Here is a 14156-nt window from a genome sequence, read left to right on the forward strand (position 1 = left end):
ACCCCGCGGGGCCCCGCATGCCGAGAAGAAAGACAGAGCGGCGCCCCTTACCTGAGCTCCCCCGGGTTGAAGCGCTCGCCGTCCCCCCCGTCCCCGCCACGCTCCGCCATTACAGAAGACCGCGTTCATCCACCCGCCGACCGGGCGTCCTCTATTGGTCAGACAGGTCATCCATCTCGAGCGAGAGAGGCGGAGACAGCAGAGATCTGTGAGATGAATGGTGAAGCGTTCCATCAATCCTCGAGCTGAGGGCGGCACCTGCCTTACTATTGGTGGAAGGGCCCGCCGACTTTGAAAGCGGTATGGAGACAGCCACTTGATTGGTCGCTCGGAGGCTTTATGGGAAATGAGACTTAAGCGGCGAGGAGCCGCCAGCGCCCTCTCGCGGTAACCAGAACTAGGTCCTCCCACGTCCTGCCCGGCCTGCGGTAGCCACGTGTCCGCCGGCTTCCAGGAAGGCAATGGTGGAGAATATTGGCCACACGCTGGCGATATTGTCTAGGCCAGAGACCATTTCCATTGCGTGAGCCAATCAAAAATCGATCTGCGTAGAGCTACGAGCAACCACAGGGTTTGTGTGGAAATGAGCTATTTCCCAGCTTTTCAGAAGCAGAAGTTTTAAAGCATTACCGGTTTATAGCCATGTTATTAAATAATATATTACCGGCTACATGAATATCTTCTAAATTGTATTAAATAATTAGTTGCAGGCTGATGAGTGTTATAAATTGCTGCATGAAGTAAGTTGGGGAAGGCAAGCCCCTTCGCAATTTACAGTTTCAAGCATCTGTTCTTCAATTTCAAAATACATTTGTCTGAAACTAGCACATCCTGATACCCAGAAGGAATTCTGAATATTTATTTCTCTTTTTTATTAAAGGAAAAGAAACACCTTTAGGTTCTGGGTTTTCAAAGGTACAGTGACGATGAACCCTATCAATAAGTTGCTCAAAATATTAAAATAATAGATAAATTTTACTCAGACCTAACTCTATATACCAGGCATTACCCCAAGTACTTTCCATGTCTTTTAGGCCTCATATACAGTAAGAATAGCCAGTTTATAGATGAGACTGAGGCACAGAGAAATTAAGTAGCTTGTCCAAGTTCACACAGCTTGTGAATGGCAGAGCCTAGCCTTCGACCCAAGGCAGTGTGGCAGCATAGCCCATTTCTAAACACCAGGATGCGAGAAAATTGGAAACACCCATCCCCGCAAAAACTCATGCACAGATGTTCATTGCAGCATTACTCATAATAGCCAAAAAGTGGAATCAACCCAAGCTGTCCAAACAACTGATGACTCTATTTAAAATGTGGTATATCTATACAAAGAAATATTATCTGGCCATAAAAAAGAATGACGTACTGATACATGCTATAATACTGAACCTTGAAAACATGCAAGTGAAAGAAGCCAGACGCAAAAGGCTATATATTATATTATTCCATTTCTTTTTTTTTTTTTTTTTGGTATGATTCCATTTCTATGAAATGTCCAGAATAAGGCAATTCCTTAGAGACAGAGTAGATCAGTGTTTTCCAGGAGATGGGGAGAGTGATTGCTAATGCCGATGGGACTTCTTTTTGGATGATGAGAATGTTCTAAAATTAGACAGTGGTGATGATTGCAAAAGTTGGTGGATGTACTAAAACACATTGAATTATACAATTTAAAGGATGAATTGTATTATAGGTGCATTATATGTTTTTAAAAATATGTTTTTAGCCGAAACCGGTTTGGCTCAGTGGATAGAGCATCGGCCTGCGGACTGAAGGGTCCTGGGTTCGATTCCGGTCAAGGGCGTGTGCCTGGGTTGTGGGCACATCCCCAGTGGGAGATGTGCGGGAGGCAGCTAATCGATGTTTCTCTCTCATTGATATTTCTAACTCTCTATCTCTCTCCCTTCCTCTCTGTAAAAAATCAATAAAATATATTTAAAAAATAAAAAATAAAAATATGTTTTTATTGATTTCAGAGAAGAAGGGAGAAGGAGAAAGAGAGAGAAACATCAATGATGAGAGAGAATCATTAATTGGCTGCCTCCTGCATGCCCCACCCTGAGGATGGAGCCAAAAAACAGGCATGTGCCCTGACTGGGAATCGAACCGTGACCTCCTGGTTCATAGGTCGACACTCAACGACTGAGCCATGCCAGCTGGGCATATGTGCATTATATTTCAATAAACACTGTGCTATATTGAACCCCAGTTCAATATTCAAAATTAATTATGATAATATGTGATAAGGACTGAACAAAATTCTGAGCATGATCAATTGGTAAAGGAAAGGATGGTTGAAATTTCACTAAATATGTGACATTCAAACAAACTGGAGTCTAAGAGTGGGAGGTTACATCCCTTTATCAACATTGGTGTGCATCCCCCAGTCCTGGCAAACTATTACAAAAATAATACTGGTATGGATGGCTCATGACAAACTAATCCCCACTGCTGGAAAAAAATTCAAAATGAATACTTTATAGAAATCAAGTCAATGGTGTTTATATGAAAACAAACTGTCAGTTTGAATGAATGGAAGAAACTCCTCGTAGATTTAATACAAGGTTTTTTATTTGATAGTTTCCAGTCAGGCCTCCTTCCGGGCCAAGGTGCTGGCCCCTCCTCCAGGCCCCACCAGACCCTCAGGTTTCATTGTATTATTTATATCTCTATATATTTTAAGATATTTATATCTTATTGTTTTATTTTTAAATATATAGAGCATGTACATCTACATATACTAGAGGCCTGGTGCATGAAATTAGTGCACGGGGGCGGGGGGGTGTCCCTCAGTCTGGCCTGTGTCCTCTTGCAATCTGGGACCCCTTGGGGGATGTTGGGTCTAAACTGGCAGTTGGACATCCCTCTCGCAATCCGGGACGCTGCATGCACCAGTGACCATACTTTTCATGCAGGTGAAAAGCATCTTGCTGTTGTATGGGCAGGTACATTTTTTTGCCCTGATTATAAAAAGTAGTGCATAATATGATCCTTCTGAGGCAGTAGTACCACTTTCCCCATCTTATGGGTGGAAAACTGAAGCAGAGAGAAGTTAAGTAATTGGCTTTGCCACACAGTTATAAGTGTTAGAATCAGGAATGACCACAAAATGTGTAAGCCAGAGTCCATGCTTGTCATTGCTGCATCATCCTGTTTTTTCATTGTTAGAGTAGCCTTGCCAGGTTTTAATTTTTACATCTAAGAGGCTGTTCCCAATATATAGGGTAGGGTACCTAGGCCTGGCCGGCGATCAGGGCCATCTGTGGGGCGACCAGTGGGTGGGATGATGGGGGGGGTGGGCGGCTGGCACCTGCCTTGGTTGGCAGCCTGGCACCGCCCATTGGCCGGCCCTGCCTTTTGATCGCTGCCATTGGTTGCCTCCCTCTTGGGGTGGCGGTGCAGACGGTCAGGGGCAGCACCTGCATTGAGCATCTGCCCCCTGATGGTCATTGCACATCATAGCAACCAGTCATTTCACCAGGTGTTCCACCATTCAGTTGATTTGCATATTAGAGTTTTATTATATAGGATATGTATAATTTGCGTATGATTAATATACAATCATTTTGTTATTTCATTGCTATAATTTACTCACATAAACATGCCCTTGAAAGTCAGATATTTTGTACTCAATAGCTATATAAAAAATTCTGCAAATATATGATCTGAGCTGTGCCTATAGTGAACCATTTTATTGAATCAATGTAAAAACTGAATTAAAGAGACTCAGTGTATCTTTTAAGAAACCAAATGGATTTTCCTATAGGCAAAACCTGAAAACTCTTAGGGATGCTAAAAACAAGCATAGCTATACAGAACAGAAAAATAAATATCATCCTTGCCCAATTGGTGGTAATTGAATTATAGACCCTAAAACTTGGTATATCAAAGTGAGGTGAAGAAACAGTGTTGGCTTAAGGCTACTAATTACTATCATCTTGTCCATGAAGTCACTCTTTAGAAGAGACTCCTGAGAAGTGGTTCAAATGTAGAATCAGGCTTTTCATTTTAACAACTACCATTTAAAAAATATTTCTTTTTAAATTGATTTCAGAAAGGGAGAGAAGGACAGAAACATCAATGATGATAGAGAATCATTAATCGGCTGCCTCCTACATGCCTCCCACTGGGAATTGAGCCCGCAATCCAGGCATGTGCCCTGACCAGAAGTTGAACTGTGTGACCTCCTGGTTCATGGGTCAACACGCAACCACTGAGCCACACCGGCCAGGCTTAACATCTACTATTTTTGAACGCCTATCTTAAACCCATGGCACATGTGATTTTTTTTTTAATGCCAAAACTTACAGAAAATCTGAGACTACAAAAGGGAGGGAAAAGGATACTCTCAAGAGAAGGCCTTATCCAGGTTGACCAAGTTGAGGAGCCAGGCCACGAAACACACTGGGGTACAAATAGATATCCACTAAAAATATCGTTTTGGATAAATGTAGAAGGAATGAGGAAAACAAAATCACCATGAGAACACCGCAATAATCACTGCTGCGGCGAAGCCTACCGATGCATGCTAAATTCAGTGGGTGAAACCTCAAGGAAGAACAGGGTATTGCACAGGTGCAAAATATCCCCATCCAAAATCTATAAAGTACTGTGGTGGTTTTAACATATGCCCACGAATTCCTTGATGCTCCTTCCTCCAAAAGGTAGAGCTTAATTTCCCTCTCCTTGAGTTTAAATTGGAGTCCAGAGATCTAATTCCCCATGTGTGTGTGGGTGGGTGGGGGTGGAGTGGGACGAGAGTCCCCATACCAACAGGCAATTCTCAGGCACAAGCAGGGTGTCTAGGAATTCACTCAGTTCTGACACTATCTACCCTGGGGTCACATGCTAAACCTGACAAGCTCAGGAGAAGCCTGCATGGTGGGTCTTACAATCTGAGACCTGAAGCAACCACATAGGAAGGTCTCAAATGGAAACCTCTTAACTGAAAGCAAGTCGCTGAAGGTATGGTGTCCTGGGCAGGTATTTTCCTTGACAAAGACCAATCTTTACCTAACGTGAACCTACCTATTGTCTTTTTGCATCTACAATAACATATCTTTAGAAAGTTAGAGTAATCCCCTTTTTTCCAGACCCCTCAGGGCACAGCCTTCCACCAGAGCACAGACTGTGGAATCTGTTATCCCCACATACCATCTCTGTGTGCTGTAAATGTTCATTGTTCACTATCCTGTGGCCACCAATGTAAAAGAAGTATGTGCCTCTCCATTTTCCTTGTAGTCCAATCCCAGAGAAGTCCCCCTGCTTTGCTGCCCCCCTAATCTACCACCAATGGGTTCCATGTAACCCTCCTTAGGTCGCCTCCTTTGAGTATAATGCATGGAATAAACTGCAAAACTGCCATTCTCTGGAGCATTTTTCTCAATCCATTCCCGGTAATTGTCAGTTTGGCTCCAATAATCTCATAAAAATTTTCTACAGGTTTGGATGTTCCTTATGTCGACTCTGGATAATAGCATGAAATTCCACAGGTTAAGGAATCAGTCCTACAAGAGAGCCCTGCGCCCCACCCCAACACACACACCGACTTCAGACACCAGCTACCAGTCCCAGGCTCTGGGTGCTGCTGAACAACTGACTACAGATTGGAGGTTCCAACAACTCCCTCCGACTCAGAATGCGACTTGCAGATCCAGTCTGTTACCTGAACTTCTGACCAACTGGCTATAAATCAGAGCTTCCCACAAGCCCCTCCTTGGGTCTGATTCATTTGCTAAAATGGCTCACAGAACTCAAAGAAACATGTTACTTGCTAGATCACTGGTTTATTGTAAAAGGATGTAACTCAGGAGCAGCCAGGCGAACCAGATGCATAAGACATGGCAGTGGGAAGGGGCGTAGAGATTCCAGGCCCTCTCTAGGGTGCCACTTTCCCAGTATTTCCACGTGTTCACCAACCCAGAAGCTCTCTGAACCCTATACTCTGGGATTTTTATGGGGGCTTTGACACACAGTCATAATTGATTAAATTATTGGCTGTTGGCTCAACCTCCAGCTGCTCTCCCCTCTCTCAAGGCTTTGGGGTTGGACTGAAAGTTCCAACCCTCTAATTACATGGTCAGTCCCATTAGCAACCAGTTTCCATCCCTGTGTATTTTCCAAAATACACCTCAACAGCATAACAAAAGATATCTTTGTTTCACTCTCAACACTTAGGAAATTCCAAGAGTTCCAGGGTGAGCCAGTTATAAATGAGAATTATATTTTGGTCATCTCATCAAGCAAACTCAGAGTGTATCTAGAGCAGCAGTTCTCAGCCTGTGGGTCTCGACCTCTTTGGGGGTCGAACGACCCTTTCACAGGGGTCGCCTAAGACCATCAGAAAACACACATATAATTACATGTTGTTTTTGTGATTAATCACTATGCTTTAATTATGTTCAATTTGTAACAATGAAAATACATCCTGCATATCGGATATTTACATTACGATTCATAACAGTAGCAAAATTACAGTTATGAAGTAGCAATGAAAATAATTTTATGGTTGGGGGTCACCACAACATGAGGAACTGTATTAAAGGGTCGCGGCATTAGGAAGGTTGAGAACCACTGATCTAGAGGCTTTGCTAAAAAAAAAAAAAAATTAATAGAGATTTGTTCAAGGGTCTTGGAGTTTGCAGACTAGGAACACAGCTGGGCAAAAACCCAGAAGTGCTCCAAAGAAGAAAGTAAGATTAAAAATTCTTGTAGTAAAAAATACGTTTTTGAGAATTTACTTATAGTAAAAAATACGTCCTGATTCTTAGCTGTAAAATTGGTCCAGGACAGTTATCAATCGGATGGCTGCCAGGTGGTCCAGAAAATGTCCTGGAGGTCTGGGCGATGAATGTCAGGTGGATGTATATGCGAGGTTCAGGGAGCCTCTGAAGGACTCACATATGTCCAGATGTACATCCAGTTGTGTAGGCAGTTAGACAGACATAAGCAAAGGTCACCAGGGCAGAAAGCTGGGAAAACAAGGACCTCACCCCCAGGGTAACTTTTCCTCCCCTAGCATATCACTGGTCGCACAATTCAGACCTCCCCTCTCCCCCTACCTTTCCTCCTCTGGCATGTTGCTAGTCATGCAAATTCGACCCCCTTTAGAGGGGGGACAACCCAAGGAGGTCAGTGGATAGCCCTTAAGCATTAACGCCCCCAGGACAATGAGGTTGCAACCTGCATCGAATACACATAGGCCTAGTTGTATTTCAACTCCAGGCCCAGAAAAGCTGCAAAACCTAACAAGGGATGCCATGACTGACATCAGTGTAGACCACAACCCTGAAAGGACCCACCTAAAAAGCTGATGAATATTTGATTGCAATTCTCTCCTGGGGCTCCCCTTAAAAGCCCTACAAGAGGACCCAGCTAACTCTCCCTCCCAGGAGCACACCTATGCCTTGTCCCTCCCCACTTCTTTCCTCTAGCAGTGGTTCTCAACCTGTGGGTCGAGACCCCTTTGGCGGTCGAACGACCCTTTCACAGGGGTCGCCTAAGACCATCCTGCATATCATATATTTACATTACAATTCATAACAGTAGCAACATTACAGTTATGAAGTAGCAACGAAAATAATTTTATGGTTGGGTCACAACATGAGGAACTGTATTTAAAGGGCCAGAAGGTTGAGAACCACTGCTAGGGTGTTACCTTTACCTTTGTCTCTCCTAAACGCCAAGGGCCCTTCTTTTGCCTCTCTAATGCCAGAAGCCGGTCCATCCTTGCTGCTTGACACAGTCGCTGCAGGGAAGAAACATCTGCACAGCATATGTTTCAAGGGACCTGGTGTATATGGCATACGGTTCTTAATATGTTTGCTCCCTTTCTTGGAGCTATGTGTTTTAACCAAGGTCACCTCTCCGAGAAAGGTTGTTTCCCCAGGTAGGGATTTTTCCCTGAAGTTAGGGAGGAAATAAAATCCCTTAACTAAAAGTCAGTCGGGTAGTTAATCACTTTAACTACGAACAATCACCCTTAAGCTACATAATCTTTACTCCCTGGAATGGAGATAAGAAATGCCCTAACCTTTGGAATAGAAATTGACAGGATTAAAATCAACTGGTATAAATATAGATGTAACAAGACAATAAAAGACAGAACTTGGCTGGAGATCCTGGCTAGGCTGCTGATCAACTGAACACTGTCTCCGTGTCATTCCTTCTTCGCCGACTCCATCCACACCTTTGGGGACCCCTGGACCTGCTGGGGTTGGCCCCAACACTCTAACTTGTTACCTGGGCCCATTTCTTCTACCTCTCAGCTCACTTATTCCACCTTTGTGGCTTTCTAAATAAACTTTCCCTTATGGTTTGAGTCTTGGCTCTGAATTCTTTCCTAGCCAGAACTCAAGTACTGAGGTTGCTGAACCAAGGTCAAGCCTGACCCCACTGGTCTAATACTTGGTGCCATTCTTGCTGCCAATTCAGGCATTGACACAGGACTGGAAAGTTCAAAAATTTTAGTTCCCAGGCTAGGTAGAATAAGAATGGAGTCTTTCTTCAGGGCTCAACCTTTATAATGTTCATAATTTTAGTAGCTTGGTTAAAATGACTCCATTTTATATATTCCCTATACTTACTCTTTCCTCAATCTGAATGACCAAGTATATATTTCTATAAATCACAATATCACAGGTTGAACTTAGTGACCCTACCTAGCAGAGTTTACACGTACAGTGGAGAAACCTGGGGGACACCTTCTTAACCGAGTGATTGGGGTTGACATCTTCAGCGATGACATGAACCCCTGATAGGATGTGATGAGAAGGGCTCTTCACCTCTGTGGCATTCTCTCCAAAAACCCATAACCTCCGTCTAAACCTGAGGAAACAGTAAACAAACACAAATTGAGGGACATTTTACAACATTCCTGATCCATATTCTTCAGCATCTGAGTCATGAAAGACAGGTAAAGACAGCTGAACTGTCACAGGTTTAAGGCAACCAACAAAATATGCCAGCATAATGCAATGTAGTATTGTGGATTGTATTCTGGAACAGAAAAAAGACACTAGTGGAAAAAACCTGAGAAAATGTGAATAAATTGCCTCTTAGTTTTGATGAATGTATCATGGTTGTGTAATTATATTCACGTTAAGAGAAGCTGGATGCAGAGCATCTCTGTACTAACTTTGCAATTCTTTAGTAAAGCCAAAATTGTTTAAAGGTAAAGGGATTTTAAATATGTTTTAAGTTCCCAGATAGCTAGTTCTCAATGATGCTAAGTGCAAGGGTGGAAACCACTGCCATATTGTGATGTATGCTTTATTGTCCATCTACAAAATGAGAGGATTGGACAAGATACTCATCCATTGATAAGGACAAACAGTGCACAGGGGTGTCCTTAGAAGAGGCTCAGCTATATGAGCACCTAGAGAACTCTCAAGGGAAACCCTCAACCTTGGGAAATAATGGGGTTAAGAATTGCACTCCAAGCTCTACAGTCCCCTAAATATATTTTGTTAATAAATAAGACTGGACCCAAATTCAAGGACACTCACTTTAAACTGAGCGCCTAAAGACTCAGCTCTATAAACCAGAATGCTAGTTTATTAATTTACAAAAAAAATTTCCATCTGTCAGGTGGACCATATATTCCTTCCTTTCCTCTCTGTAGGCAAACGTGCAAAGCAAACAGAATCATGAGAAAGCAGCTCAATGTGATTGAAAGCAGAACAAGGCAGTAAGTTCTTTTATTTAAATTTTTAATGGCATTGGGTCATGCGAGCCTGATAATTTACTATTGCAAATAGAGAAATGCCTTCCACTTAGACCATCTGTGCCTACCCTTCCTTGCATTGGGAACTCTCTGCTTTACCCAAGAACCTCTCCCTTGCATACACAGCTAAGCTTACTCCTCTAGTCAGAAGGAAATAAAGAAGTATGTTCTTTTCTATTCTGCTCCATAGGAAACAAACAGGAAGGAAGTAATTTTTATTATTGATACCATTGGCCGATTCAGTCAACAATGAATAGTTAATGAGCTCATGAATTTGAAGATCCTTAAGATAATTCCATGGGCCACCTTGAATCTGTGAGCCAGAAAGTAAAGTACACTGCTCTAGGATGACCTTCTATGTTTTGTTTCCACAATTTTATCCTAATAGGATACCATATGATTATATCTAATAGGATATTTTATTCCCTAAGATTACCCCAATTTTGATTTGTCCTGCTCTGGAACAATCAATCACACATTTGCAATCTCTTAGTTTATTAACATAGATGACTGTATCTATATTCATTGTGTGTACATTTTACTAGTTTAACTGTAAGAAACTTTGGATTTGTCCCAAAATATCTAATAAGACACTTACAATCTCTTGGTTTATTAACATAAACAGTTAACCAAATCCATTGTGTAAAGTCAACACTATTCTTTTACTGAATGGGGGTGGGGCTCTCTCTCTTTTCTTATTTTATCAACAAGTATGTCTCTTATAATTCACTAAAGGCCCAGTGCACAGATTCGTGCACTGACGGGATCCCTTGGCCTGGCCTGCAGGGTTCGGGCTGAAATCAGCTCTCTGACATCTCCCGAGGGGTCCCAGATTGCAAGAGGGCACAGGCCAGGCCGAGGGACCCCACTGGTGCACAATTGGGGCCGGGGAGGGACTGTGGGAGGGCTCCAGGGTGTGTCTGGCCTGTCTCGCCCAGCCCCAATTAGCCAGACCCCAGCAGCAAGCTAACCTACCAATTGGAGCATCTGCCCCCTGGTGGTCAGTGTGCATCATAGTGACTGGTTGGACACTTAGCATATTAGGATTTTATTATATAGGATTCCAGATCTAAAATTATACTATTAAATTTTTTCTGTTTCTCAAATTTAAAACAACAATATCTCAGGGACCCTTGTGTAAAGGTAATATTTAGTATTTAATTATAATGCAATTGTTTCTTATACTATCTTTCATACACAATCTCCCCAAATTACCACTTTTAGAAGTTACAGAAGAAATCGATTGCAGAGCTGAAAGGAACCTTCAAGATCATCTGGTCCAACATTCTTTGTCCACAGATGAGGAAATAGAAACACTGAGAATGTGATTATTAACTTTCTCGCAGTCACATTATCTAGTTAGTGGCACAGTCAGGACTGGAACCTCAGTTAAATTTGTCTGAAAGCTCTGTCTCTTAAAATTTACAAAACTCCACACCTGCAGTATGTCATTAAGCACCACACCAGTCTCAGGACGTGGGGTGAGATAAAAATGTTGTATTGCTATAGCAATAACTCACCATTTTAGAAGTTACTTGAACTCTGCTCCATTATACAAACATATCAGACCAAGTGTTCTGATTTTGAGTTCAGAGATCATTCAGTTGTCTATTTGGCAAATCCATTGACTTGTCCATCTGGCAAACACTTAATGCACACCAGTTTTGTACCAGGAACTGCCATAGTTGCTGCAGACACAAAAGTCACTGTTATGGAGTACACAGTCTAGAAGATAAACCAGATCTTAGCCAAGACCAAGGACTAGTATTTATTAGGTAATTAGCATATATAAACATTTTGCATGGAACTTCTCATTTAATTCCTCATGACAATTATATATGGAGCTACTAATTATCCCCACTTTACAGATGCAGTAACTGGGAATTAGAAAGTGTAAGCAAGTTGCCGAAACTCATACCACCTAAATGGTCGTCAGGCAAGTCCACACTACTGCATTTACTCTGAATCTTTATGCCATACTGCTTGAAAGTCAAGCAGAAACACAGGAGTGATTGTGTTTGGAAAGAGATCCATTTTGGAGGTAGAAACCAAGGAAGCAAATGATAAGAAGTTATTTAAGGATTTCAAGTGGGGGAGTGACAGGATCAGCTTTGCTTTTTAAAATGATCTCTCTGACTGTGGTAAGAATGATGCTTTCAATTAGGGAGATAGTAGAAAGCTATTGAGATTGACCATGATGAGACCTTGAACTAAGACAACAACAGTGAGACTGGAGTAGAGGGGACAGTTCAGGAGCTAAAAGGTAGAATCTCAAAACTAGGTGACTGATTGGATTGAGTGTGGAGTGGGTGGGGAGATTTAGGCAACATTAAAATTTAACTTAGGCAGCTTGAGTTATTACATAGGGATTCCTTATTAACATTATAGAACAAGTTTATAGTTACAACCACAGACATATATTCTAGAGAGACTTGTTCTGCTTTTGGGCTTTAGTTTAACCCGTATCATATACAAACTCCCTTGTTAATAAGCTCTGTATCACCAGATACTATAAGATTTTTAGAACAAAATAGAAATGGAGGAATGTGGAAACTGAGTGATTTACCCACATCCCAGTCACTTGCATTAGAACATCAACACCTCATGAGCTTTTAATTAGGAAGTCTCGAGAACTGCCAGGAAAGGTCGTAAGTCCCTTTATGCAGAAGAACTTGTTAGGCCAAAGCAAATAATAAAGCAAATCACTACTAATAGAATTCATTATTAGTGAAATGACACAGACATTAACTCAAGAATTTTCATAGCCCTTTCTAATTTGTATTGGTCCTATACTAAGAAACGGAAACAATATAATATCACCCAACTTCTGCCCTGTAGGAAGGCAGAAGGTCTAATGAGGAAGACTAAGAAGCAAAAATGGAAGCACAAGTGGTAAGATTCAAGCAGGCATTATCTCAGATGCTTGGAAGCCCAGCAGAGGGTCAGGAGACCCAGCATTGGGGACTGGCTCCCTAGAGGAAGCGCATGATGTGTCAGGCACAGTGGAGGTGGCCGGGCACTTTGGGTGGCAGAAAATCATGGGGTGGAAGGACATTTGACTCACCTCATTACTGTGTTCCAGAGGATGTTCCGGCACTGCAATGTCCAGAACTGAGCAGTCAATATACACAGACAGCCGCAGCTTCTCCGTCACGACTGCCTGGGTTTGAATCCCGGATCTGCCTCTTATCAGCTATGTGATTTGAGACAATTTCTTTCCAGTCTTTGTGCCACACTTGCTCCATCTTGAAATGAAAATAATAATCATATCTCTGCAAAGAATTGTTATGAGGGTTCAATTAATATAAGCCCATTTAAAGTGTTTAGAACAGGCCCTAGCCGGTTTGGCTCAGTGGATAGAGCATCAGCCTGCAGACTGAAGGGTCTGGGGTTCGATTCCAGTCAAGGGCACATGCCTGCAGGCTCGATCCCCAGTAGGGGGTCTGCAGGAAGCAGCCAATCAAGGATTCTCTCTCATCATTGATGTTTCTATCTCCCTCTCCCTTCCTTTCTGAAGTCAATAAGAATATATTTTTAAAAAATAAAGTGTTTAGAACAGGACTCAAAGTAAGTGCTCAAGAAACATTAGTTGTTACCATTACGATAAATAGAAATTTCTTATTATTTTTTGATCTCCTTTTGCTGTCTTCATCTCTCCACATACGAATCTTTGTGCTTTACATAGCCCTCTCTTTTGCATAAAATGCTCTCCAGTTTCTCATTGGTTAGCTGAGAAATAAACACAAACTATTAGTCTGCTGTCCAACTCACAATGGATTTTTTGGGGGGGAAATCATCACAGATTAAAACTGAAAATGGCTATGATTGCATGTGGTAAAATGTGATATTGACTAAAAATGGACTGAAGATCAACTTTTCAAATGCAGATCTGCAAAATTTGACCCAAGAAAGTTAGATGTGGTTGAAATAACAGTCATTAAGGAAACGTCACACAGTCTAATGAACAAAATAAACTGAAGAACAAAATAGATCCCTTAGAAAAACAAAAGGCAGTATGGCCTCAGAAAGGGGGATCAGCATGCAGAATATCCCCCCTGCTATTAGGAGTCTCATGTTATCTTAACTGAGGCCAGAGACATGGCAAATCTCAGAGGGAAGGAGGGTGGGTAGGAAGAGATCAACCAAAGAACTTGTATGCATGTATGCATGATCCATGGACACAGATGATAGTGTGGTGAAGCCTGAGGGAGGGGCAGGGGCAGGGGCAAGCTAGAAGGGGTCAGTGGGGAAAAAATGGGAACATATGTAATACTTTTAACAATAAAGATTTAAAAAAAAAAAAAAAAAAAAAAAGAATTTCAGATGTTAAAAAAAAAAAAAAAAACACCCCCCTTTCCCTTGCCCCACCTTCCTTTCAGGTTAATCTGACATGTCAGGAGAAGTGAAGAATAAATTCTGTCAGAAATAA

General features: G+C 42.0%; 1 protein-coding gene and 1 long non-coding RNA gene across 3 annotated transcripts in view; one reads left to right on the forward strand and one right to left on the reverse strand.

The window, feature by feature from the left end:
* Positions 1-153, reverse strand: part of TCERG1 (transcription elongation regulator 1) — a 58685-nt gene extending 58532 nt beyond the window's left edge. For both annotated transcript variants that reach the window (XM_014533148.1, XM_014533147.1), the window contains exon 1: positions 52-153. In XM_014533148.1, the coding sequence (XP_014388634.1) occupies positions 52-110 (59 nt within the window). In that variant the 5' untranslated portion in view covers positions 111-153. The remainder of the gene's footprint in view (positions 1-51) is intronic.
* The window catches only part of LOC106724731, a 13652-nt gene extending 2324 nt beyond the window's left edge, over positions 1-11328 (forward strand). The window contains exons 2-3 of the long non-coding RNA XR_001360567.1: positions 1285-1286; positions 11316-11328. This is a non-coding gene — a long non-coding RNA (uncharacterized LOC106724731). The remainder of the gene's footprint in view (positions 1-1284; positions 1287-11315) is intronic.
* The last annotated feature ends 2828 nt before the right edge of the window (positions 11329-14156 follow it).

Source organism: Myotis brandtii, unplaced genomic scaffold, assembly GCF_000412655.1.
Source record: "Myotis brandtii unplaced genomic scaffold, ASM41265v1 scaffold95, whole genome shotgun sequence".
Classification (NCBI taxonomy): Eukaryota; Metazoa; Chordata; class Mammalia; order Chiroptera; family Vespertilionidae; genus Myotis; species Myotis brandtii.